This window comes from Puma concolor, chromosome E1 (genome assembly GCF_028749965.1).
Source record: "Puma concolor isolate L17-30 chromosome E1, mPumCon1.1.hap2, whole genome shotgun sequence".
Taxonomy (NCBI): Eukaryota; Metazoa; Chordata; class Mammalia; order Carnivora; family Felidae; genus Puma; species Puma concolor.
In genome coordinates this window covers 2,835,869-2,861,972 of record NC_141680.1, presented here as the reverse complement: position 1 = coordinate 2,861,972, position 26,104 = coordinate 2,835,869, and the positions used below count along the sequence as shown (strand labels likewise).

Sequence of the window (26,104 nt, the reverse complement as noted above, 5' to 3'; positions counted from 1 at the left end):
CCCCGGACACGGCCGCCCTCCCCTCCCCCACAGCTGCCCCTTCTCCCCGAAGCTTCCCCCGTCTCCCCTCCTCCTCTTCGCCCCCGACACACACCTCACTACGCCGACCCCGTCCTCCCTAGGCCGACGGACCGGCCGCTCCGTCTGGGAAGTTGCCCCGAGAGGCCCGCTCCCGCCCGCGCCTGCACGCGTCGCCAAGGCAACCACGGGCAGGGACGGGTGAGCGGCCCGGGCGCGTGCCCGCGAGCCCGGCGTCCTCGGCGCAGGCGCAGGGCAGCTCCGCTCCGCCGCCCGGCAGCCCGCCCCGGCCCGCGTGCGCCCCGCGGGGAGCGGGGGCCAGAGGGCCCGGCGAGCCGGCGAGAGCCACCGTGGCCGGCAGGCCGGAGGAGGCGGGGTTCGGCCCGAGGACAGTCTGGAAGGGCCGAGGCTGAGGCCACGAGCCACCCTCCCGCGGGACGGCGAAAGCGCCGGCGGAGCCCCCGCACCGACCCCGCGCCCCGGTCTGCGGGCGCGCTCCCGAGCGCGTCCAGCAGGTGGCGCCCGGCGTCCCGCCTGCGGGGCTCGTGGAAGCTCTAGAAGGCGCTCCAGGATTTCGAGGCAGCCGCGGCTGCAGCTGGGTCCGGGGGAAAAACCGGGGCTGGAGCACCCCTGCCCTCCCGCTGGTTTCCCTCGTCTGAGCTCGGATTGGGGTCTCGGAGCGCCTGGCGGCGCGGGGCGGGGGAGGGGAGGGAAGAACGGAACTGGAGTCTTTGGAACCTGAGGATCGGCTCTGGGAAGCGTCGCCCGTTTTGGGGGGAACGGGAGGCGGGGACTCCCTGGGGAAGGTGACCGGGCCGGGGAGGGGCTCGGCTTTCCGTGAGAACAAAGGCTGAGTCCTGGGGAAGCCAGAGGAGAGGGGTGTGCCATGGGGGGGCAGACCTCAGCCGGTGCTAGGGGGCGCTGCGGGCCGGGGCCGCGGAGGGGGCGCCTGCAAGCCCGGGCCGTACCTGCGGCGCCAGAAGCTGGAAGGAGGCCTCGGAGATCTAGGGGGGGAGGCTGAGTCAGGGGAATGGGTAGGCACCCTCCCTGCTGCCATCAATAGTGCCTAATTAAGACAAAGCCAGCAGCGAGCCCACTGATTACATTTCCATGAGGAGCTAAATTGATGACATTTTCTTTGCCGGATGCGGAGGGGGGAGAAACTGGGACCTCAGTTCCCCCTTTTTCTGGTTGCCGTTCACACCTGACAGATCTCGTTCTGCCCGTCCACCGCTACAAGGCCGTCTCGGGGACTCCTGAAGGGCCCTTGGGTTAATCCACACCTATCCTAATCTCTGCACCCCACCTATCCTAATCTCCAGCATTGGTAGCCCCTGGCCTGGGCACTCCCCACCCCTGCTATCCTGGAGGTAGGTTCCTGGGCTCTGCTGGCCCCCTGCCTGGGCCGGAGTCCTGGCTGAAAACAAGGATTGAAGTAGTGAGGGGTCCTGCCACACCCCTCGCCAGCTGCGCAGCGAGTAGGGCTAAGTGGGTGATAGATCCCCTAACCAAAGAGGCAGCGGGTGGCAGAGAGAGGTGGCATGATTGGCCAGATCCCCCAGGGAAAAGTCCCCAAGGAGTGAAGATTTGAGGGGAGGCGTTGGGTGGGGAGTCTTCTAGGCAGGGCTCCTGGCTCCCCGGGGAAAAGAATGCAGTGTAGACCCGGTTTCTTTTCTGCCTGCCCCCCCCCCCAACCTTGGCTGTACCTAGGGATCCCAGCCCCCTCCATTATGCTAAATAGGTAATCAAACATCTCGCTTTGCTAATTACTGCTCAATCCGATTAAACGCTGCTGAAAGCTCATCAACAGAGGTGGAGGTAGGGGGGAGGGATGAAGGGAAGCCAACCACAGCTGTGAGGGGGGTCTTGTCCCCGGGGGAATGAAGGGGACAGCTGAGACACACGGCCAGGGTACCGAGACTCAATACCTCCCAAAGGAGAGGGACTGGAGGGTTGTGCCCACAAGCCCCTGACTCTTGCCGCACCCCCCAGCCTCAGCCGGGCCCTCCCCTCCCCCCCCCAGACCTTCATTACCCTCAGAACCCAGGCATCCGGCCATTCCCACAGCTACACACACCCCTGTCCCAGATTTAATAAGTTCTGTTCTCTCACTGTCAATATTTGATGTCTCAGAGCCATCTCCACGGAGAGAGGGGGACTCTTCCCTTGCTTCCCCCCTACCTTGGCCGTCCTTTGCCCACCCCAGTGTCTTTGTGCCCCCAACCTTCTCTAACTAGCTGACTTAATGAAATGATATTAAAGTCTTAAGCAACTCCAAAAGAATGGTTGTTATGGTGAAAAGAGCGGGCAGGACGCCTGGGTCCCCGAGGGGAGCAAGGGCTGAGGAGGGGGAGAGAGCCACAGGCTAAGGTCTAGAGGCCTCAGTCCCCAGTGGGGAGCAGCAGATTTGGGGTGAGCTGGGGGCCGGACCTCTGGATCTTGGCGGGAAGTAGGGAATGGGGGCTGGGAGAAGGTGGGAAGCGAGGACATTCGGGGAGTCAGGGTCCCGGCCTGTTGTCCGGAGCATCCGTCAGGGATGGAGAGGCCAGCGTGGGGGGACCGGGCCTCTGTGCCAGCAGCCTCCTGCTGACTGTGCCCTGGGCCGGTCCCGTGAGAACCAGAGTAGATCTCTCTCCAGCCCTGACTCATCCCTCTTCCCCCCCTTGTCCCCCAGCAGACCCCCACAGGTGATTTGTAGCTGATGCCCTCACAATGGTAGGGGCCAGGAGAGAGTCGTTCCGGGACACGAAGGGCTGAGAGCTTCCAGAAGAGGAGAGAACAGAGGCCAAGAGATGGGGAGCCAGGCGCCACCCCCACCTCCCCCCACCCATCCCCATCTCACTCCCCTGGGGACCCTGGCCCAGCCCCAGTCCCCTTGGGGTGGTGGGAATACTAGGACATTTGGCTGGGGCTGATTGATGAGGGAGGAGGCAGCCACCAGGGCACCAAGGAGGTTGCTGTTTGCTGAGCACACAGATTCCTCCCCACTCACCAGCTGCCGCCCCCCAAGGCTGCTCGGTCTCACCGCCAGCACTGGGGCTGCAGGGAGCTGATGCCTGGGCTTCTGAGGGCAACCGGGGGAAGAGGGGGAACCGGGACCCCAGATGCTTCAATCCACCGCGGGAGTCGGGGGGTTCCTCAGACCCGGTGCCCTCAGAACTCGTTTCGGGACCCCACCTTCCCTGCCACCTTTCTGACCTCTCTCCTCCTGCCCGGTTTTCGCTCCTCTTCATACCCCCCCCCCCCCCACTCTCTGAGCGTATCCCAGCCCGCCACATTTCTCCCAGCCCGATCTTGAAACTTTCCCGGGAGGTGGGGGGGGGGGGGGGGTGCGCCCTACGTTCCTGATTCCCCATATAGCCCCTTAGGAAACTCCATTTTTCTTTCTAACTGAAATCCCACTTACGATGTCAACCATTCCCCATCAGAAATTCCCACCGCAGCTCTTTCCTGAAAACCCCCACCATAAACCACACACACACACACACACACACACACACACCTCAACCTAATTTACATACTGCAGAGTGTGAGCCCCCAGCCAGGACAGCCTCTGCTGTTTGGGACAGGGGTGGGGGCAGCTTCACAATCCATGGTCTCCAGCCTCTCGGTCCCTTTAGTTCCTCCCTGCCTGCCTGCTCTAGACCCTTTACGAGCAGCGGTCCCCCAGCCCCCCGCAAAAGCTCAGAGCATCATCCTTGCCCACCCAGCGCTTAAACTCTACTGGAGGAAAACACACCGCACGCCCAAGAAACAAAAGGGGGGGCATGCCGAATTAGACCAGCTTCCTGCATGTGGATTCTAGACCCTACGTGACTTGCTCCCCGCCAGGCTGAGGCTGGGGAAGGACAGGACACATCTGGAACATCCACAAGGCTGTGGATGTTCCCAAACATGTCCCAAGTTCACCTCTACCCTTTGCATTTGCTGTTCCCTCCGCCGGGGCGTGCCCTTCCCCCACCTCACTCAAGGTCTGACTCAAAGGTCACCTCTTCAGAGGGACCTTCCTGACCTCCTAAAGCATCTTCCCTGCGAATCTCTATCCTCTTCATGCTGTTACTCCGTTTTGTTTACACCGCTTGTCACTGCCCGGAGATGTTACTCTGTTGTTCCCCACCAGGATGCGGACTTTGTGAAAGCAGGGACTTTATTTAATCTATAGTCTCAGTGCCCGAGACGGTGCCTGGGACCAAATAGACACTTTACGTGATGCTGAGTGGATAAGTGAATGAAAAAAAAAAAAAAAAAACCAAAAAACAGAAAACGAACGTCTTCCTTCCCCTCTCGTGGCTTTATTGTGGTTATCGCCCGGGGAGCATGTTTGCGTACTTGTACCCGGAAAGAGGACAGGACGGCATGTGTCGTTCCGTGTGGAAGTCACCAGTGCTTTCAAATCGCTCGGAAGATGCACAAGCCGCCACGCGTGGGGCAGGCGGCAGGTCTCGTGTTGTTAACGGGCGTGCGTGCAGGGGGGAGTCCGCGGATGCCAGAGTGGCGAGGGGGTGTACTTCAGGGGGTGGTGCTGAACGTGCTGCTCCTCTCCCCAGCTGTGCATCTGTCCCCAGGTGTCTTCCTGTCTCTCAGCACGTTATGATGTCTTGGCTGCTTGGGCGAGGTGTTCGTCACAGAGTATTTATCCCCACTTCTCTTTCCTCCACCTGTGTCTCTAGATGTGTGTGTGTGTGTGTGCGTGCACGCGTGTGTGTGTGTGTGGTGCGGGGGGGGGGGCCCTCCCTCGGCTCCCTTGCCCCCCTCACACACACAGCCCTGCCCCGGTCTGGGACCCCTCCCTTTCACACTGGGCCCTGTTGCTGGGCTCTGGGTTGCCATGGTGACGGTTGCCAAGTCCCTGAGGCTGATAGCCAGCGATGGGGCTGTCGGCTCCATCCACGCGGGAGGCTGAGGGGGGCTTCCCATTGTGTGGAGAAGGGGATGTTGCCATGACCACCAACCCCCACTAAGGGGCAGGGACCAGCCCTTCCACCCCCCTCGAGCCTCCCCACCTCGGGCTTCTCCAGTGCGGGGCTCAGAAGACAGGAGTGAATTCCAGACAGTCCAGCACCTGGCCTCAGTTTTCGACTCCCCTCCCAGAGCACCTGCGCCTCTCAGGACCCGGGCATCCTGCTCAAACAGGAGGAGGGGCAGGGGTCCCGTTGGACAGAGCCGGGCAGGAGGACCCCTTGACCTCCAGGCAGATGGGAGACAGCGGGAGGGCACCTAAAGTCAGGGGAGGGGCGGGCGGGGCAGAGGTTGTGACCCCTGCCGACCGGCTCCAGCCATGCTCCTGACAGGCTGCTTTTGTGGTCGGAGAATGGGGCTGAGTCTAGGGGGCTGGGCACCAGGGGTTTTGGGGGGAGAAGAGCCCGGGTGATGGGTACGCAGGGAGCCGGTGGGGGGGGGGGGGCGGGCAGCGTGACGCCCGGGTCCCTGCGTCTTGCGGGTGCTCACACGGCGCTTCTCCCCACACTGGTCCCCAACGGCAAAACTCCCCAAGTCACAGGTGCCTTGGGCAGGGAGGGTAGGCGGGGAGACCCGAACCTGCGAACGTGTTTGGTCCGCTTTGTCTCTGACCGCCGCTTGCCTTGTCTCCGGTGCTTTGGTTTAGCAACAGACACGCGTGAACGTGCGTCCACGTGCATCCCCGTCGGATGTATCGGCAATCTCTCCCTCCCCTGCCTCGGCCCTCTCACCCAGCCCGTTACCCCTTCCCCACGTACTGCCCACCTCCCCCCTCCGACCCAGCTGTCTCCCTACCCTTCCCCTTGGCTTCACGAGATCCAGCTCAGCTCGAAAGCGCCCCCCCCCGCCCGTTACCAGTTCTCTGTTCCAACTCACCCCCAGTCACTCTCCAGCCTTCTTGTCAACTTTTGAAGTTTTTTATTCTTTTTTTTTCTTTTTTTGGTTTTTGTTGTTCCAATTTCCCTTTTACAGTAAAACTATTGAGGTGACGGCCATACCCCGCCACCTCCCCCATGGCAATATCAACTTCCTGTTCTCTGGAAGGAGCGGGTCAGAAAAATCAGGAAGGACCTGGGAACTACCGCACCAGAGAGGTGACATGACCCTCTGGTGGACAAAGTAACCATCTTGGCTGGTGATGAAGGTGGCCGACTTGGTGCCCAAGGGCAGCTCTGGTCTAATGAGACTGAGCTGGGGGGAAACTGAGGCCCATGGTGCACTAGAGGGCAGGAAGAGGTACAAGCTGGTCACTACGGAAACGGTTGCTAGGTACCACGGTCAGCTAGACCAGTCAGCAGGCCACCATTTTGGTCACTAAGAAGGGAGCCGCGTGGAGTCGGAAAGGACTAGAAAGTAAGAGGGTGTGCTGAACAAGACAGCCCTCCGGGTTACTGGGGACGACACGTGGGTTCTTGGGACAGTCCCGTTGATGGACAGAGATTATACCGGGGTAGGGAAAGGGAAGAAGAACATGACAAGTTGGGCCCACCACAGCTGATGGCAGTCGCTTTCGCGGTCCCAAAAGCAGCGCAGAGAACAGGGAAGGGAGATCCGGGGAAGCAAGATCCTTCTCAGTCCACCCTACCTTCTCACAGTCCGTGAGTTCCAGCTTCCTCCTCAAACAGGAAGTTCTTCCTGCCCGCCCCCCCCCCCCACAGAGTAAGAACCAGCCGCCTCCCCCTTGCCCCCCACCCCCTCCCAACAAACACCCCCCGGACTAAGCCACTTGGAGTTCCAGCCGGACCACTTCCTATTTCAGACGAAGGCACTTCCAGTTTCTGCCGCACTGCTTCTGCCACTGCCCGTCTGGAGCAAGTCACTTCCTGTCCCCAGTGGCCCACTCAGCGTCAGACCAGATCCACGCCGTGCCCCGACCGGTTCGTATCTTGCTATGGGCCACTGACAAAACAGGACACTTCTTCTCATGGCGGCTGTCATGGCCCAACCACCCCAACATGGCCGGAGGACGTCCGTGGGGGGCAGAGAAGGGGGCCCCGCTGCCCACGCCCGGAGAGCTGGGGTGGAGTGCCAGAGCCTTCCCCATTAAGGCCCCCATTTTTGGCAGACTGAGGGGAGGGTCGGTGAGAGAGGTCAGAAGAGGGGGCCGAGGGCACGAATGGTTACATACCCCCACCCGGGAGATGGGAGAGGCGGAGGAAAGAAGCCAAGAGGGTAAGAGGAGGCGTAGGGAGGGGGGTGCTAGGGAAGAGGAACAGACCTAGAGGCAGAAGAGAGAGAGACAGAGAGAGAATAAGAGAGAGAAGAGACAAGAAGAGAAAACCAGTGAGAGGCAGAAAGGAAGGGGTGCCAACAAAAGACAGACTGTTCCCGCCCCTGGCTCTCGGCGTGCGAGGGGCACAGGGGTCGCCGGGTCGCGGTCAGGAGAGGAGGCTGAGTCCCTGCCCCCTCCCCAAGGAAAGAGGACCCAGGAGCACAGAGACGGAGAGGGGGCTCACGTGGCCAACCGAGGGCAGGAGTCTTAAGGAATCCTAAGAGTGGAGAAGAGGGCGACAACAGCCAGGAGCGGGGGGGGGGGGGGGGGGGGGGGCGGCGCAGAGGGGTCGAGGAGATGCCAGAGGTGGCCCTCCAACCGTGACTTAAACCGGAGGAGCACCCGAGAAGGGCTGGATCCAGGAGAGCCGGGGAGGAGAAGCCCTCATACCTTGTAGTAGATGTTTGGAGGGCTCTGGGGGGGCCCATCCTGCACGATGTACACAGGGTGCCCGTAGTCACCACTCACCTTCTCATAGTGGGGACAGAACGGGGGGTCTGCAGCCCCTCCACCCCGTAGAGCTATCCCTAGCTCCCCAGGCTCGGCCTCCCGAGGTCCCATCACAGCGCCACCCCCCAGGCCCAGAGACCCTCCCCTCCCGAAGGAGCCGGGACCAGGGTGGCGACTCTCCGAAGGCTTGGCCCGCCGTCTCCGCCAACACATGGCGCCCCCAGCCCCTGCCACGCCCAGCAACAGCAGCGCCAGCCCCCCCGCGGCCCCGGCCACCGCGGGCATGCTGGGAGGGGGCAGGGGGCCTTCAGCACCCCGGGAGGTTGCGTTGCTGGTGGGGTCACCTGGCAGGGAAGGGGTGAAGGAGGAAAGAGGGGGAGGGGCTGAAGGAGCCACCTGGGCCTCCGGACACCCGGCCTCGGGGGTCCCCGTGGGTTTCCCCGGCAGCGCCCGAGCCCCCTGGGGACCCCGCCTCCCCTTCCCCCTGAAATCCCACTCAGAATCCAGGTGGGTCCAGCCCTTCAGCTGGGCGCGAAGCAGTCTTCCCCCACTTCTCTGACTGCACTGATTGAAACACTGGCTCGGGTAATTACTTCTAATTGAGTCTTTTCCTCACTCGGCTTCCACTCCCCTCCCACCCTCCCATCCCCTCTTCTGTTTCCTGTATCACCCCCCTCCCCCCCAAAAAAAACCAACAAAAACTGAAGGCGGAGGGAGAGGGTGAAGGCGGGCAGCTGGGGTCTGAGAGCAGAGGAGGTTGGGGCGGGGTGGGGGCGGGGGGGAAGGCAGGAGACCGGACCCCCGGTTCCTACCTGGCATGTTCTCCTTCCCGGGCTCCAGGCTGTGAGCTGCCCCCCGGTCTCTCTCCATGGGCATCTCAGACACAGGCTTTCTGGGGGCAGCCCCTCCTCGGGGGCCTGGAAATGGGGGAGACCCGACAGCAGGGGCTGAGACAGCAGCCCCCGGACCCTGACGGTGCTGCCCCAACCTCCCTCGGCTCCTAGGAGGTGCGCCCCGACGCCCCCACTCACTCTGTCCTACTCGGAGAAGCACCTTCATGCCCCGAGTGACGCATACACCTCCCTGCAAGCTCTCCAGGCCTTCCCGGGTCCCATCCGACGTGGCTGGGAGAGAAGAGCCAGACGGAGAAGTTGGCACTCCAGAGTCGAGCCCCTCTTCCGTCCCCGTTCCCTGGCCCTGACACCACCCCGGGGGGGGGGCGTCAGGGGTCTCTCTCGGCTCCTCCCCTGCCCCTCAGTCTTGGGGTTGGGTGGGGGAGAGCCTCCCCGCGGACCCCGCCCTCCGCCCAGCAGTACCAATGATGTAGTAATCGTGGTGTGAGCGAAACTCGTGGCCCCAGAGGTTAGGGCTGTACTCCTGGAACTTGATGGTGAAGCGGAGATCCAGGTCCGGCCGGTCACAAGTGAGAAGCAGGTTTGGGGCAGGGGGGGCCTCGCAGCGCCGGCCCTGGGCACCCCCTACCAGGTACAACTTGTAGAACTCGTAATTAGGAGAGGAGTGGGGGCCAGGAGGCCGGGCCCGGGGGCAGAGAAGGTCAAGCCGGTCCCCGATCTGAGGGTAGAGCACGTAACCCCCCTCTGCCTGGAATCTGTCAGGAGGGCGAGGTGGACAAGGAGAGGTGTTAAAGTTCTGGCCCCCAGAGCTTTGCCTCCCTCACCCCACATCCCTGGCAGGCCGGCCTTCGGCCTTCGTCTGAGTGGAAAGTCTGTTCCGACGGGGCAGGCGCTAAGGGCTCGGAAGCGGTGGGAGGCCAGGCTCACAGGTCTCTAGGCCCTCGGTGCCCAAATGCACTCTCCAGCCCGCCCTCACCACATGCACACTGTCATCTCTCCTCCATCACTAGCCCCGTTGCCATGGCAACAGGATGCCAGTTACCAAGGAGCTGGCCTCTCTGGAACCACACAGCCCACCCATCCCAGGTGATTTCACTATTGCACGGCCATGGGGGCAGAGCCTCCCCTCCCCCAGGCCACCACTGAATTTGAGGGATCTCAGGGCAAGGGAGGCACCAGGGGTGGGTCGGGGGAGGGGAATCCAGACCAGCTTCCCAAGTCAGCCAGGGGACGCGCCAGGAGTTAAATGCCTGGCCTGGCCATGGCCCTATGTGAGGCTAACGGGAACCACGGTCTGGGGGCCAGGTGCCCCAGACACCCCCCTGCTCAGTCACCCCTCCTCCTCCAGGTCTCGGACTTCCTAGGGAAAGTGCCTTATTGCTATGGAATTCAGGGAGTTGACCTTTCTAACCACAGCCTAGAGCCCACATCTCCCTCAACCCAGCCATCCACTGGCCCAGCACTGCCACTTGCCAACGCCTGTGACCCCTCCCTGTGCATTAACGGCCACGAGGTCTCAGAGCTGGGTCCCCGGGGACCGCTGCTCATCATCTTCCCAGACTCCCAAAGGACCCACCCCCTCCCCGCCAACATCCCAAAGAGCCCCCAGAACACCGTACCCCCCCCCCCACTTTCCTCAACCCTATCAGAATAAGCCTAACTTACTTCCTCAGGCTGCACCTGATACTCAAACTGCAGCTGGGAGTTGGTGGGTAGGAGCCGGAGGAAAGACATTTGAGATTATACCCAAAGAGACATAGCAGGGAGGGAGGGAGGGGAGGCTGGGAAGTCAAGAGAACACAACCAATAATTCTAGTTCTCCTCTAATGAGCATGTAATACGTTCAAACACCTTACCTCTAATCCTCATAAAAGGTGTCAGGGTGGAGACTACAGACTCAGAAAGGTTAAGTGGCCCAAGGCCACACAGCGGAAAGCAGCGGAGCTCGGATTAAGACCTCGGATCCGATGGGCTCCGAAGCCGACCCCCTTCCCTTGGCCTCACACAGGCTCCCCAGGGAGGCAGGAAGTTTTCAAACCACAGAACTCTTTTGCCCAGCGGGAGTGGGATCTGCATGGAGGCCAGGGTCCTAGATGACCTCCCAGGGGTTCTGTCTTACCCTGTGTGATGAGAAGCTTCATGTGACCCCTGGCCTTTTTTCAGAGCAAAGCAAGCATGCCAAGGAACAGAGGGGTCTGATGGAAGAGTTTGCAACACATATTGGGGGGGGGGGGGGTGGCAAAGGAGTCCTCAGGACTCCAGATGCAAGAGAAAGGAGGCTTTAGGGGGCTCCAGGCTTCTTCCAGAAAGAAAAAAAGTCTCCAAGCCAGGATGGCAGGAGTATCTTCTGGTTTGGGAACTGGATCCGCCAAGGGCTCACTGACCCTCTGGCTGTGGACAAGAGTTAGGGGACTGACGGTGTGGACAGAGTCGAGAAGCCTTGGGTGAGCTGTCCCCCGGAGCCCCCAAACTGAGCCCCCTTCCCTCCCGTCGCCGAGTCCCTTCTGGGGAGGGAGGCACCCTGCCCCTTCCCCAGCGCGCTCAGCGGCACCTACTCGGCGGCTCTCCGGAGAGCTGACATTAACCAGGCTCCCTCCAAGCCCAGCCCCCGACAGGACACGCGTCTTTCACAAACCCAAATAACCACTCCACTACCCTCCGGCGGCTACCCGTGAACTTTGCGATCCTTGCCCCCTGTGGGGTCTTTCCAACTCCCGACACATGGTGATCACCACCCACATCCAGACGTGTCTGTTGGCGACCCAGGAGTCTGGCTCCCAAGATCACCTCTGTCTCGTTACCCATCGGCTCGCATCAGAGCACTGGCACCCTCCCTCCAGCCTCCTCCCAGCTCAGAGAAGCCAGCTCCCCACCCCGAACCCCCGAAGCTTCCCTACTCCCTGCCCGAAGGGTGTGGGGTCTCCCCAGTCCGGGGCCACTCACCTCTTATTCGCCGAATTCCAGTAGACAGGCTCCAGGCTGAGCCCAGACACCAGCCCCAAAACGCCGAGCAGCAGCAGGGCCCCGACTCGCACGCCCCCCGGCCCAGAACGGGGGGCCCCCATGACCCCGCCAAGGCCTGGGGGGGGCGGGGCACCAACTCCCCCAAAGTCGCTCACCCCCCTGCGGTGCCTGCCTCGGCTGCCCCGGCGATCCGGCCCCGACCACCCCGGTGGCGGCCGCCCCCCTGCTCCCACGCGGACCCGCTTCCTGCTCTGCCCGCGCCCCTGCCGCGGAGCGCTCAGCCCGCTAGAGCCCTTCCCGGGGCCGCCTGCAGGCGCCCTACGCCCCCGGCCCACGCTCCAGCGCCCCGGGATCGCAGCGCCGGCCTAAGTGGGGGACTGGGGCGGCCGGGGGCCGGGCGGGGGCGGCATGGGGCGCCGCACGAGGGAGCGCGGGAGGGGCGCGAGCCGGAGCCCCAGCCTCGCCGGGATTGAGGGCAGCGGGCTAAGGGAGGAAACCAGTCCCGAGCCCAGGAGGGGGGAGTTAAAGGAGTGGCGGGGAGGGGGAGAGGCTGGCGGAGGGAAAAGCCGGAGCTGGAGCGCGCGGCGGAGCGGGCGGCGGAGCCCGCAGCCCACGCCCCCCACGCCGCCCTCACCTCGCGCACCTCCCGCCCGCCCCGCCGCCGCCGCCGCGCCCCGCCGCCCCGCCCCGGCCGCCCGCGCGGCCCCCCGCGCCCCCTTTGTCCCCGCCGCCCCCCGCCGCGTCTCCCCCGCCGGCCCCCGGGCCGCCCGAGCGGCTGGAACCTTCCGCTCTCGGATCCAGAAAGGCCCTCGCCCTCGCCACCCGGAGGAGCCCGGCCCCCGTGGCTCCCGCAGCCGCCGCCTCCTCCCCCAGCCCGGAGCGCCGCCGCGGCTCCCGGCGGGTCTGGAGAGAACAGTAATAACCTTGAAGGCTCCGCACTTTGCGAAGTGGGCTGAGTTGGCCGTCGCGACTACCTGTGTCGAGTGGGAGGGGCAGAGCCGCAGGCTCCCCATTGCAGGGGCGGGGGGGGGGGGGAGAAACTGAGGCTCGGGGAGGCCCCGTGACTTGCCCAAGGTCACACGGGGAGTCTGGGGTAAAGGCGGAAACCCAACCCAGGTCGCTCAACTCCTCCTCCTGGGGTCGTTGTTTTTGTTTTTTTTGGTCCCGGGCTCCTGGGCCCTCTCCTGTTACCTGGGATTGGGTGGAAGGCGAGGGTTTAAGGGGGTAAACTCGGGCCCTTCTTGGACGGCTGTGGGGAGAAGCGGGGCTGGGGGAGGGAAGGGAGTACCTTTCCCCAAACCCACATTCAGCCGGAAGGGCTGTTTCCAATTATCCTGGGGGAAGGGAGGAGGGTTTGCCTTTTTGGGTGTAAGAACCCTCCCTCGCTTTCAGCATCTCTGGGCAGAGGTGACATTCCTCTCCCCTCTGCCGTCACAGGCCCCCAGTCCCTTCCCTCTGATGGTGAGGTCCCAAAGCAGATCCCCCGCTGACCGTCTCTTCAGAGCCCCCTTCTCAGTGTCTGGCGAGGGAGGGGGTGGGGCGGAGGCACTGCCTGAAATAACATACTCCCCCCCCCCAACCCCCAATCAAGCGGATGGATGGAGAAGCGGGACCAGGGACAGCTGCCCAATGGAAGACTCCCGCCCTTGTCCCGCATCTATCCGAAATACGGAATGTGACGCCTGGGGTTTCTCGGGAGGCACCTTTACTCTTTCGTATGTGTCCTTGACTCTGGCCACTCAGTCGCCTGCCTCCTGGGGGAGTCCAGGGGAGAGGCGGGTGCTCCTGCTCCCCTTCCCCCAGAGCTGAGTAATGGTCCCTCTGCTGCCGGATGGTGGTAAACAGTGTCGAGCGCGAGTGAGCGGGTGTCTTGTCTGTCACTGTCTGCACAGTCTCACGCAGTCACACCCAACAGTCTGACACACCGCTCCTGCCACTCCTGCTCAGCCACCGCTCACCCTGACCCCTGCCGCCCCCACCTTGGGACCGAGATTTCAAACAGGTTCCCCCCCCTTCAGTTTACCGAGTTGCCTAGCAACCGGCCAGTCAATGGCATGAAGCCCCACCCCCACTCCCTTGACTTCACACCGAGCCCCGCAGCCCCATTGGCTCCCGCCTAGTCCCACCTCTCAACCCCGGTGTCGGTGTCGGGAAGGAGCCGCCAGCCCCCACCGCTGCTGGACAAGGGGGCCCACCTGTACCCCACCCGGCCCCATCCCCAGCATTTGCCTCCCCCCAAAGACACAAAGACTCTGGTACCATATAAAACCTTTTTATATCAACTCGCCCCCACCTTCCTCTGTCCCTCCCTGTCCCTGCCCGTCCCGGTGAGCGTCAGCGACCCCGGTGTCCGGGCCCCCCCCACACCACCAGAGCTGAAGCTGACTTTCAAAGCGGACGTGGCGCATGGAAAGCAGAGGAAGGTCCCCCCGCTGCTCCCCTTCGTCCTCACTGTCCGTGGGCTCCGGAAACACGCGCTGACCTGACGCGGTGGCCAGCAATGGCAGGCTGGGGTGCAGGCTGCAGGGAGAGACAGGCAGCGCCTGTCAGCATCCTGAGAGAGGATGCCTGTTCCCTCGGCATCCCCGTCCCTCCCCAGCCCGAGCCCCAAGATCTGTGGCATTAACCGACGACCTCACTCCGTTGGTGCAGTCCTTCTGGGGCAGAAAACTCAGCACTGGCTCCGGCTTCCCCTCGCGTCCGGCCCCGCTGGTGTCCCACACGGACACCGCCCCGTTGGTGCTTCCGCTCACTAAGAACTGCCCAGTCCTGGGGAGAAGAGAAGCCTGTTGACGCGGAGTCATCACCCCCGGGGGCAGGAACCCCTCACGGCCAGGGGCTGGGACCTACAGCTGGGCTCTGACATCCCCGGGGGCACTGGGACCCTGGGCAGGAAGGACTCGGTCACTCACGGGTCCAGATCGAAGTAGACGCGCTGATTGGTGGTCACCTCTCGACTCAGGGACCACAGTGGATGACCGGGCTGCCGGAGATCCCAGCACAGAAGCTCAGCATCCTGAAGACACAGACCAGGGGCCTGGAGTCCACTCCCCCTCCCGCACGAGACGTCCCTGCTTCCCCCAAGGTTTGCAGACACTCCCTTAGCTTGGCTTAGTTTTTTCCCACGTCCGACCCCGACACATCACAGACTGCATCCCCATTGCTGCCTTCTGTGCACCCTCTTTGGGATCTCAGGACGTGACCCCTACCTTGCGGGCTCCTGAGAAGAAGCGGTTGCCGTCGGGGTGAAAGCAAAGGTGAGTGACGCCTCCTTGGTGTCCTCCCAGCAAGGCAAGAGGGGAGCCGTCGTCACAGGCATACAGACCCAGGGAACGGCCGTAGGAGCCACAGGCATAGAGCGGCTGGGCTGGGCTGAAGGCTATGCAGGAGATGATGCCACTCTGGCCCTGCTTTTTTGCTAGAAAGGGACGGAACAAAGTTGGGGACAGGGCAAGGACACCGGACATTAACCAGGCCGATCAAGGGTACATCTCTGTCTCTTGTTCCACGTGCAGGGAACCAGTGCCTCCCCTGTCCCGTCTGCCTCGAGCAGGCTAAAGATCCCTGATGCTCCCCAGATCCTTCTATCCCCACAAAGGACCTAAATTTCTTCTTCAAGACTTATTTCTTCCTTCTCAAATCTGTTTCTCCTCGAAGGGATGGAAACCTAAAGGCTTATAGGAAAATGAAATCCGCCTCACTTCCAATTTCCCAGAGAGACCAAGATTTTAGAGATCAAGAGGCACACGGCCGACAGGGCACGGGCTCAGGAGTGAACCAGGTTGACCTTGGGAGAGTTTCGCACCCTCCCTGAATCTGTTTTCTCCTCTGCCCCCCCCCCCCCCCCCGAGTACGACCTGCCTCCCTGGGCTGTACTGAAGACGACGTGACAGGCCCGGTCCCCTGGCTCACACGAGGCCCCTCTGCACGTGGCAGTGTCCTCCCCCTTCCTCCTCCCCTGGGAGGCACAGACGCTCACCAAACGTGGCTCGGACCTCGCAGTCACGGCCAGGCCGGGCCGTGGAAAAGACACGCACGGTCCTGTTGAAGCCACAGAAGAGCTGGGAGCCGTCGGGGGAGAAGCAGAGCGAGTGGGCTGCCGTCAGCTCGTCCTAGAGGCAGGAAAACCGTGCAAACAGCCTCAGGTGGCCCCCGGGAGGGAGCTGGGCGAGGACGAGCCCTGGGACGGGCGGGGAGGCCCCTACCAGGTGGTTGTAGGCACGGAAGGAAGCCCGGAGCTGTCCGGTGAATGCATCCCAGATGTGAATGGGGTTCTCCCGGCTGCTGCTGGCCACGCTGAGAGAGACACGGACACTGAGGCCCCGGTGCTGTCGAAGGAAGGGGAGGAAGCCAACTGGCCGGCCCTCTCAGCCCGCATCGAAGGGTACAGCAGCCTTCCCTCCTCCCAAGCCCCCTGCCAGTCCCTAGCTCGCTCTCCGTAGAGGATCCCCTTGAAACTTGGGGGGGGGGGGAGGGACGATGAGAGGGGAAGGCGGAGGGGAGGCAAAGGACATCACTTACTAGGAGGTGTCTGGCTCGGCTGAAGACATCAGCGAATACCAACAGTAATCGTAGATGGTGTCACCTTCCACCATTCGAAGGACGGGGGCCTGGACAGAGATGCAGGAACGCCTGGGTCACTGGCAGGAAGAGGAGGCAGACTCGTGCTACAGAAGCTTTATGCCAAAGGGGGACTGTCTGTCGGCACTTAACCGGGGGGGAGAAGGCAGATGGTGTCGATACGAAGAACAGAATCCTGATCTCGACAGTCAAGGATCAGCTCAGACTGTCGTGTCGGATTTGGGCCACCAAATGCCATACAGACTTCTTCTCTTGCTTCTTAAACACTTAAGAAGAAACAAGCCTGGTGGCTCAGTTGGTTGAGCCTGCATCTGACTTCAGCTCAGGTCACGATTTCACAGCTCATGAGTTCGAGCCCCACATCAGGCCCTCTGCTGTCAGAGGGGAGCCCGCTTTGGAGCCTCTGTCCCCCTCTCTCTCTGCCCCTCCCCTGCTTGTGATGTCTGTCTCTCTCAAAAAATTCTTAAACTTTATTTTTTTAGTTTTTTTTTTTTTGAGAGAGGGCATGAGCGGGGGGCAGAGAGAGAGTGAGAGAGAGAGAGGGAGAGAGAAAGAAGGAGAGAGAGAGAGAAGCAGGTCTTATGCTCACCCAAAATGGAGCTCAAACTCACAAGCCGTCAGATCATGACTCAAGCCGAAGTCTGATGCTTAACCAACTGAGCCACCCAGGTGCCCCAAAATACATAAACTTAAAGAAAAAAAGGAAGGAAAAAAGAAAAGAAACAAAAACTACAAACCAACCATTGATACCAATATTTACTGAGCACCTACTAGATGCCGTTAGATCCTTTAAAAAATTGTATTAAACAGTTCAAACATGCAAAGAAGTATATTTAAAACTTCCTGTGACTCCTCCACCCAGCTTAAAAAAGGAAAATACAAGGCAGTTAAAACTTCTTCCCAAGGACACCCTCCCTCAGAGGTATTCGTGCATTTCTTTAGAAATGTATTCATACAAGAAACACCCAGACGACGACGTCGTCTACCATGGTCTTTCGTGGCCTTTACCTTTAATACCGATGGTACCAGACCTTTTGCATCCCTTTGTGACTGGGGGATTTCACCGCAGTGACACGCTTAGCTCTAACTCAGGCACCTTCACCGCTGGGCAGCACCCCCACTATCCTTCTCTGCTGACAGTCACCCACGTTTTTCCATATGTTGGGTGGAGGGCTTTGAACATTCTGGTACGCGTGTGGGAGGGCCTCTCCGCAGCTTCTGCCAGATGACCGGGCTCTATGGCACCCACTCTGCCAACTCTGCCGGATGGGGTCACCCGTTGGCCCAGAGGGATCATCCGGATTCACTCTCCCACCGCCGCTGTGCGGCGTGCAAGGGAGTGCCAGTGGCCCCTTGGTGCGGCCAGACCTCCAAGTTTTTGTCAATAAAAGGCCGTGCTGGCGCCTGGGGGGCTCAGTCGGTTGAGCGTCCAACTTCAGCTCAGGTCATGATCTCACGGTCCGTGAGTTCGAGCCCGGCGTCGGGCTCTGCACTGACAGCTCGGAGCCTGGAGCTGCTTCGGGTTCTGTGTCTCCCTCTCTCTCTGCCCCTCCCCTCCCCTGCTCGTGCTCTTTCTCTCTCAAATATAAAATAAACATTTAAAAAAACTTATTTTTAAAGGCTGTGAAGTAGAATTTCACTGGACTACGAAGTTGCCTTTCCCCCATGACCACTGGGGTCAGACGTTCACCTACGTTCAGTATTCGCTTAAGCACACCTCTTCGTAAGTTCTGCTCACTTTTCCAAGTTACTGGCTTCTCCTTACTGATCGGAAGGGAGTCTTTCAATCGTCTGGGTAACAGCCCTTTGTCAGTTATTTGCTGGCCCTCGGCGCAATGTCACGCACCCATGCCCTCAGCCCCTGCTCCGAACACACACATCAGGCCGCCTGGCACAACGCTCCGCTCACACATCCCACGGGCACCTCACACTCAGCTTGTGACACACCCGGCTTCCGCCTCCTTCAAACCTACTCCCCCACCCCCCCCAACCCCACCCGGGGCTCCACATCCAAGTGTGGAAGCCGCAAATCTGAGCGGCAGCCTTGACCACTCCTACCCCTCACCCACTTTCCACTCCTGGTCCAGCCCGCGCAAGACCAAGTAGCGGCCGGCGATCCTAAATCTTGCCCGGTCCGCCGCCCCGGGGTCTCTCAAACGTGTCCACGCCCTTTCGTTCCCACCAAAGCCACCGCCTTCCTGCCAGCATTTGTGCGAGTCTGCGTGTTCTCCGGGCCTCCCCGCACCGCCGCACCCCGGCCTGCACCCGTTCTCCACGCTGCAGCCACGTGCGGGCCACGGAGACCTCATCGGGCTGGAATCCGGCCCTGCGTCACTCTCCTGCTTAAAACGTTCAGTGACTCCGGGTAACCCTCAGTATGAGACCCGATCTCCTTACCAGGTGTTGGCCCCTACCCACCTCTCATGGCGCACCCCTCCGTACTCACCCCTTTAGAATCTCCACATCCCGGTGGGACTCCCAGCTCCCAGAAGGTGCCAACGTACCGTACTCCCGATCTACAGGCTTTCACACACACCAGCATCCAGGTCTGGAATGTTCCTCCTTCGCTCCCCTCAACAATTCCTCCTGGCTGAATGCCGATCACGCTTCCGGTCTCTCAGAGGCGTCTTCCCCTGCGAAGCCTTCCCTAACCCCTCTTGCGGAGCAAGGAGCCCCGCTCCGTGTTCCTACAGCCCTCTGCCCCTCGCCCTGCATCGTACCCATCTGAGGAGGCAACAATCACACCTGTCCGGCTTACCACGTTTTCCCCAACACCTAGCGTATCATTGGCAGTCAGAAAGAAATGTTCTGATGAGCGAAGACAGAAGACGGTTCCAGTAATATGAGGCCCCCAATAGTGACCTGACTTAAAGCAGAGACAGTGGAGTAGGGAGAAGCAGATGGAACCGAGAGATTAGGGGACTCGATAGGGGGAAAGGGGGGGGAAGGGTCAGGGAAAATGAAAGGATGAGACCAGCCTTCTGGTCTGGATACCTGACGTCACCACGATGGTAGAAAGACTTGGGGTGCACAGGACAGCCATGAGGTGCCCATGTCCTTGGTGAATGAGGGAGAACCAAACGGCACAAGCCTCAAAGGAAAAGTTTTTACAAGAGAGAGCGCAAGTGTCTGGATGCAGCATTTGGGGGATGAGGACAGCCCCCCTCCAAACCTGAGATATGCAGGTTCCCCTGGGCAGGGCTATAGGGAGCGAAAGCCTCGGGCAAGGGCCCCAGGGCAGGGACAGAACTCAGGACTGAGGCTGGGGAGTTAGGGATAGGAGTTCCAGAAAGCTCCGTGAAAAGGCACAGAAGGGAGGAGAGGAATTAAGAAAGCGTGCTGGGAAGAAGAAACAGGTGCATGGAGGGAGGGGCGCCTGGGTAGCTCAGTTGGTTAAATGTCCCGTTTCGGCTAAGGTCATGATCTCACAGTTCGTGGTTCAAGCCCCGCATCTGAGCTGTCAGCGCAGAGCCTGGAGCCTGCTCGGATTCTGTGTCTCCCTCTCTCTCTGCCCCTCCCCTGCTCGCACTCTGTCTCTCAAAAATAAACACTAAAAAAAAAAAAAAAAAGAAACAAGTGCATGGAAATACTCAAAAGTGACCTCCTCCCATTTCCCCACCTACACTAACTGTATCCATTTCCAAATCCTAAACTTGCAGACACGTGAAGTGTAATCATCTGATGCGTGCACTTGTGATACAACTCGCACACTCACACGGCTAACAGCAGTTTTAAAAAAAAAAAAAGCAGAAGAGCTTTTGAAAACAGACTGGGTATCTGTCTACAAGATGTAGAACAAATATTGATACTTTTGACCTAGAGTATTTCCTACTCATCCAATTTCTCTTAGGAAGAGAATCTCCGTCAAAGCACATGAAGACGTTCACTGAATAATTTAGGATACAAAAATCCTGGAAACAACCCAAATGCCCAAAGCAGGGGAATAGGTATGAAAATCATCAGTCGCGGGCACTCGGTGTAGTCTCATACACCATTAAATACGGTAACTATGGAGACCGATGCACCACGGAAATCACTTAGGAGACGACTGTTAACGAAACAAAAAAGCAGCGTACAAAACCATCTACAGTAGGAACACAACCACATAAAAAGCCTCCGTACTGTACAGGCCGAAAGAAGAAGGGATAATTTAAAGGCTGAATTTTGTAGAGTGGTGGCTAATGATGCCTTTTCTCTTTTACCATTCCCGTTTTTCTTAAACGAATGGTGCAATAAATTCTCAACCTGCCACGCTTCCAGAAGCTCTTCTAACGACCCCTGCTCCTGAGCTCTTTCGGGACGGCCCACCATGCCCACCCGGCCCCCGAGACAACACCCGCAAGAACCGGGCCTGGAGCGCCCTGTATGTCGCACAGAGATCGCCAACAGGGGCGGCCTCTGCCTGTTAGGTGAGCGACCAAGCCATCCCCGGGACTGGGCCCCCATCTTCGAGGCGGCCGTCACCACTTTCTCTCAGTCCCCATCTTCAAGGTGGCCGTCCACTTTCTCTCGTTCTCCTCCCCAGGGCACACCTCAGGGACAGGAGGGGGCGGGGTGAGTGTCAACCTTGCTCACGGTAGCCATTTCCAAATCTTTTCGCTTCCCCAAACTCCAGCTTCTCTGCATTTAAAAAATATATATTTATTTATTTTGTGTAAGAGAGAGAGAGAGAGAGAGAGAGGAAGAGAGACAGAGAGACAGAATCCCAAGCAGGTCCCATGCTGTCAGCTCAGAGCTTGACTCCAGGCTCCATCCCATGAACCACTAGATCGTGACCTGAGCCGAAATCAAGAGTCAGATGCTTAACCAACTGTGCCACCCAGGCACTGCTTTAAGCTCTCTTTTAAGATTTTACTTTTATTTGAGAGAGAGAGAGAGAGAGAGAGAGATCGCGTGTGAGCAGAGGAGAGGGGAGGGATGGAGAGAGAGGACAGACAGACAGACAGACAGACAGTCTTAGGCAGGCTCCAAGCTCAGCACGGAGCCTGACTTGGGGCTCAATCCCATGACCCTGGGATCACGACCTGAGCCAAAATCGAGACTCACACACTCAACCGACTGAGCCACCCAGGTGCACCTTAAGATTTTATTTTTAAGTGATCTCAACGCCCAATGTGGAGCTCGAACTCACAACCCCGAGATCAAGGGTCACCATGCTCTACTGAGCCAGCCAGGAGCCCCAGCCGTACTTCTTGCCACCATACCGGCCCCCCACCTTTCTGTCACCCTCCCTGATTCGGGAGACTGACTCACTGCCTCGCTCCCCGCAGATGCTCCTGTCACCGCACCATCTCTGGCCACCGTCTCCCACCTGGCCAGGTAACTTGCTCTCTTTCCACCACGACAATTATCCTGCTTCATCAAAAACACATTTACGATCCACCTCCTTGTCTGCTTTCCATTCGAGTGTGTCGCCGCACGGATGCCCCTGCAGACGCTCTCGAGACACCCGCCTTTCCCAGCCACACCAGCCTCCTCTGCCACGCTCGACCCAGCTCATACCCGCCACCGGTGTTCACCGAATACAGAACAGGCGCTGGTTCGTACACGTTCCGCTAACTCTTTTACTGCTCCCGATGGCTGTGAGGGGTGGGTGCTGTTGCTGTCATCCTCATGTCACACACAGGACAAACAGGGTCGATTCGCTTGCTGGGAAGCGACGCACAAGGAAGTTAACAGATCTCACCTTAAACGGACGGCAACAAATTTCTAGCGGGCGCTGAGCACAGAACAGCGACGTTACCGCATTCCTTGCCAGTTTGGATCTTCGACTCGCCGGGACCAGTCATCCCCGCCTCCTGCTCTCTCCCCACAGACCCCCTTCCTTCAGCAGGTCAGCTCCCTCTCTGCTTCCCTGAGAAGCCAAGAGAGGAGACCCAGAAACCCTCCGACCCCCAAACGGCTGCCTCTCTTCCTACCTCGAGAGAGCATTCCCCACCGAACCAAGTCCTCTGATGGGCTCCGGATCCTGTCCTCGGCCAGCCTCTCAGGGACCTGTTACCCGCCTCTCCTCTTCAGCATCAATTCCTCCGTGTCTACGGGGTTATTCCTGACGCTGCAGAAGCACCCCGCGAACCCTTCTTTGGCCCCACATTCCCTCTGGCCACCATTCCGTTTCTCGACACCCTTCCACAAGAAAACTTTCCAAAGAACTGTATCTCCTCCTCTACCCACTCTACCTGGGCTTCTGCCTCCATTGCTTTTCTCAAAGCGCTCCCGCTAAGGTCACTAACGCCTTCCGCCATTCTCTGCGTCTCGCCCTCAGCAGCATCAGACCTGACCCTGCCTCGGCCTCTGCCGTCCGTCCTGCACGCCACCCCCATCTGCTCGAGCGCTCCGGGCTCTGTGTGAGCCTCCTCCTCCTCCAACCACACGGTCCTGACACTGAATCGTATACAAGATGCCAGATCCCGTCCACGTGCTCCTCCCCTTCTCAAAGTACATCCCAGCCCCGGCTTCTCCCCTAGCTTCACATTTCACACAGACCTAAAAACGCTTCATTGTCTGAGGCCTCCTCCTATCTGCTTCCTCCTCTGAGTAAATCGTACCACTGTCCCCCGGGCTGCGAGAACCTGGACATCGCCAGTGATCGCTTCCTTCCCTGTACCGTCCACGTCCTACAAAATACACTACGGGGCGCCTGGGTGGCTCAGTCGGTTAAGCGTCCAACTTCAGCTCAGGTCACGATCTCACAGGCCGTGAGTTCGAGCCCCACGTCGGGCTCTGGGCTGATGGCTCAGAGTTTGGAGCCTGCTTCCAGTTCTGTGTCTCCCTCTCTGTCTGCCCCTCCCCCGTTCATGCTCTGTCTCTGTCTCAAAAATAAACGTAAAAAAAAATAAAATAGAATAAAATAAAAAAATACACTTCAAACCCATCCACACCTCTCCACGTCTCCTGCCACCGCCTGGCCCCAGCCACCACCGTCTCTCACCTGGACTGAGATAAACACATCCTGATGGGTCCCCCTGATTTCACTCCTGCTCACCACAATCCATTCTCTAAACTTTGGCCATCCCTTCACTCTTCTGTGTGTGTGTTTTTAACATTTATTCATGCTTGAGAGAGAGACAGAGAGCAGAAAAGGAGCAGAGAGCCCAATGCGGGGCTTGAACTCACGAACCATGAGATCTTCACCTGGGCTGAATGAAGTCAGACGCTTAATGGACTGAGCCACCCAGGCGCCCCACACTCTTCTGTCTTAAAACTCTCCCCTGGCTTCCCAAATAAACCCCAAATGGCCTACCCACCAGATCCAACCCGATATGGGTTGTGGAATCCGTCCTCACCACACTCTCCCCCTCACTGGCCTCAGTCCAGGCACACTGGCCTACTTTCCGTTCCTTGAACACACAAAGCTCCCTCTTAGCCCTGGGCCTCTGTAAAATCATTGCCTCTTCCCGGGACGTTCTTCACAGAACTGACCCCATCACCCTTCACGTCTCAACTCAACCGTCTCCTGCTCAGAGCTCCTTCCTGACCAGTTTATCTCAAGTGGTCTCCTCTAGGGGCACCTGGCTGGCTCGCTTAAACGTCTTGATCTTGGCCCAGATCATGATCTCACAGTTCATGAGTTTGAGCCCGCGGTCGGGATCTGCACTGATGGTGCGGAGCCCGCTTGGGCTTCTTCTCTCCTTCTCCCAGCCCCTCCTCCACTTGTGCACGCTCGTGCTCGAGCTCTCTCTCTCTAAATAAACTTAAAATACATAAGTAAGTAAAGTGGCGTCCTCTGGTCATTTCCTTCTCGTTCTATTTATTTCCTTCACACCACTTGCTATCCTTTATAACGAACTTCCTCGTTCGTCAGTTTCCACGTTTGTCGTCTGTCTCCCACACAAGACAGCAAACCAGCTCTTCTGTCTCCTTCAGCACTTTATGCCGGCACCAAATACGGTAACTAACACATTGGCAGTCGTTCAATAATTATCTGTAAGTCGACTAAATACCGCCACGACAAACCCACCGCTCTTTGATGGAAAACACACATTCACGAGTAAAGAACGGGCAAACGCCACCTTAAATATCTCCGCGTCCAGGGTAGAACGTGCTACCTGTGAACGTTCGTGAAGAAACGTTCTGTTTGCGATCAGGAAACACGTGGGCTCAACTTTCTCCAGCCATGCGCAGGACTGACACGTGCAGCGTCCGGTGACGGGACAGAGGCAGCCCCTACCCTTACCATTTCTGCATATTCCAGCTGTTCCCCCTCATTGTACAGCTCTGGGGGCAGGTTATAAATACGCAGGATGTTATCAGCACTGTTGGTCAAGATGCAGGAACCATCAGGGGCCCTAGAAATAGGAAAGAGTTAGAAAGCTGGGCAGGGCTCTATCTTCCAAGTGCCAGGCTCCCTCTGGGGGTAGGTAAGCACCCCAAGACCCTGGGAAAAGTGGAAGACACTTATTTCTAGGTGAAATGTAAGCTCAGTCCAAGAGGAACTTTTATTTTCTTCCCAACTCCCACCTCGATGGGCTCTTCTCCAAGATAACTGGAGGTCTTTTTGTGGTAAAAATCCTGGGCACGGTTATCCCCCAGCCCCATTACCCTTAACTTACCACTTACAGCCCTTCAAGAAGTTCTCGGGCTGGGTGCTGAACTCCGACCAGGAACCACTGAGAAATCGAGGTAGCTGGGAGAAGCTATAGCTCCAGGTGCTGGAAGGAAGATGGGGAGACAACAAGGCAAGGAGGAAACGGGACTGGTGAAGTGCGCCCCAAGACCCGCGAAGAAGCACACATCTCACGCTCCCAATCTCCTCGGATCTCTGCGTCCACGCCGTCACCACTTACCTGAATCCCTCATCCTCCGGAGGAGCTTCCTCAGACACACCTGCTGTGGGCTCTCCGGGCCCCAGCTCCGGCCTGTCCGGCTCTTCTGCAGGAGGGCTCACATTCTCAGAAAGTTCTGGCTTCTCGACTGGAGGGCTCGGCTCCCTAGGAGTACCGAACCCCGTTTCCGGGGAAGCGGAGATAGAAGCTGAGCCTCCCTCTCCCGTCTCCTGGGAACCAGCTGAACCGGCCTTGGGATCTGGGGACAAGCGGGGCGGCTCATCCCCATCGGCCGGCGGTGGTACCAGTTCAGGGTCCGGGTCTTTATCCGTCAGGGAAGCTTGAGGAGAGAGGCGGGCCGGGGCGGGGGCCGGGTCCGGGTCCGGGGCTAACACGGGCGCCTCCGGCGTGTTCATGCTGCCGAGGACGCGCGGCCACACTGGCCTCGCCGGGCAACCCTCGCCCCACCGCAGAGTTCGCAAGGCTCCGGACGCCGAACTGGAGCACCTACCTGCGCCTGCCTCCTTCGTCCGGGAGGGGGCGGAAGACCCCGGGAAGGCGAGGCGGACCTAGGGACACCAAGGTGGCAAGCTCGGCGTTCCTCAACCCGCTCGGTCCCTAAGAGCCACGCGCTCTCGCGGGATTTGGCCGCACCTTTCAATTGGACCTCCGCTTCCCGATCGGATTTCGCGGGCGACCCGGGAGAGGGGCGGGGCAAGCACGTAACAGGTCACGAGGGTTTACCGTACCCATCACGCCCTGGGGCTCCCGGTGGCTGCTGGATGTTGTAGTCCAAAAGCTTCCGCCTCTGTTTGAAGGGCTTGAGCTCCCCCTGCCGTCTCCCTCCGTCACTCTTAAAGCACCTACTCCCCCCTCACCTGCAAGAGGGCGCTAGCGCTATACTTGATTTTGATCCTTTTGCTTCTCATTCGCCAAATTCCTCACACTTCCGTCTCTTTTCATTCATTCAGTAAGTATTTATTATTGAGCTCTTCCTTGCGACCCAGTACTGTACCAGGCACTGAGAAATACAACAATGAGTAAGATAGCAGCACAAGGGTTCTGCCCTCCCTAAAAGGCTTACGTTGCTGTGTATTTAAGGCAAGGAACACATCTTTGCAGAGAGCGGCAAGGGCTGTGAAGGAAATTAAACAAGATGGTGTGATACAGAGTATCTGAAGGAATACGGTGGATTGGGATATTAAGGAAGTCCTTCCTAAAAAGGTGGCATTTTAGCCGAT

The 26,104-nt window shown here is 59.4% G+C and overlaps 3 protein-coding genes across 3 annotated transcripts in view; all 3 read right to left on the bottom strand.

Moving 5' to 3' along the window:
- Positions 1–458, bottom strand: part of DNAH2 (dynein axonemal heavy chain 2) — an 84,611-nt gene extending 84,153 nt beyond the window's left edge. Inside the window, exon 1 of the mRNA XM_086686540.1 lies at positions 95–458. The gene's annotated coding sequence lies outside the window, so the exon portion shown is untranslated. The remainder of the gene's footprint in view (positions 1–94) is intronic.
- Positions 459–6,691: 6,233 nt separating this feature from the next.
- EFNB3 (ephrin B3) lies at positions 6,692–12,156 on the bottom strand. Its single transcript, XM_086685867.1, has 5 exons — positions 11,497–12,156; positions 9,016–9,308; positions 8,731–8,823; positions 8,512–8,616; positions 6,692–8,043 (listed from the first exon to the last, which is right to left on the bottom strand). The coding sequence occupies exons 1-5, from the start codon at positions 11,616–11,618 to the stop codon at positions 7,634–7,636; spliced, it is 1,023 nt and encodes a 340-aa protein (XP_086541993.1). The 5' UTR covers positions 11,619–12,156; the 3' UTR covers positions 6,692–7,633.
- Positions 12,157–13,785: 1,629 nt separating this feature from the next.
- WRAP53 (WD repeat containing antisense to TP53) lies at positions 13,786–25,519 on the bottom strand. The gene is made up of 10 exons (XM_086685865.1): positions 24,885–25,519; positions 24,651–24,749; positions 24,275–24,386; positions 16,039–16,127; positions 15,723–15,813; positions 15,497–15,629; positions 14,727–14,935; positions 14,430–14,533; positions 14,152–14,286; positions 13,786–14,037 (listed from the first exon to the last, which is right to left on the bottom strand). The coding sequence occupies exons 1-10, from the start codon at positions 25,277–25,279 to the stop codon at positions 13,791–13,793; spliced, it is 1,614 nt and encodes a 537-aa protein (XP_086541991.1). The 5' UTR covers positions 25,280–25,519; the 3' UTR covers positions 13,786–13,790.
- Positions 25,520–26,104: the final 585 nt, after the last annotated feature.

What these genes read in the sequence shown, in the direction of transcription:
- EFNB3 (XM_086685867.1), bottom strand. Translation starts at nt 11,618, where the DNA reads ATGGGGGCCCCCCGTTCTGGGCCGGGGGGCGTGCGAGTCGGGGCCCTG. An exon ending in CCACGATTACTACATCATTG is followed by an intron (nt 8,824 to 9,015) that starts GTACTGCTGGGC and finishes CTTCTCTCCCAG; the next exon opens with CCACGTCGGATGGGACCCGG. An exon ending in CGGGAAGGAGAACATGCCAG is followed by an intron (nt 8,044 to 8,511) that starts GTAGGAACCGGG and finishes CTTCCCTGCCAG; the next exon opens with GTGACCCCACCAGCAACGCA.
- WRAP53 (XM_086685865.1), bottom strand. Translation starts at nt 25,279, where the DNA reads ATGAACACGCCGGAGGCGCCCGTGTTAGCCCCGGACCCGGACCCGGCC. An exon ending in CCGGAGGATGAGGGATTCAG is followed by an intron (nt 24,750 to 24,884) that starts GTAAGTGGTGAC and finishes TCTTCCTTCCAG; the next exon opens with CACCTGGAGCTATAGCTTCT. An exon ending in GCCGAGCCAGACACCTCCTA is followed by an intron (nt 15,814 to 16,038) that starts GTAAGTGATGTC and finishes TGTCTCTCTCAG; the next exon opens with CGTGGCCAGCAGCAGCCGGG.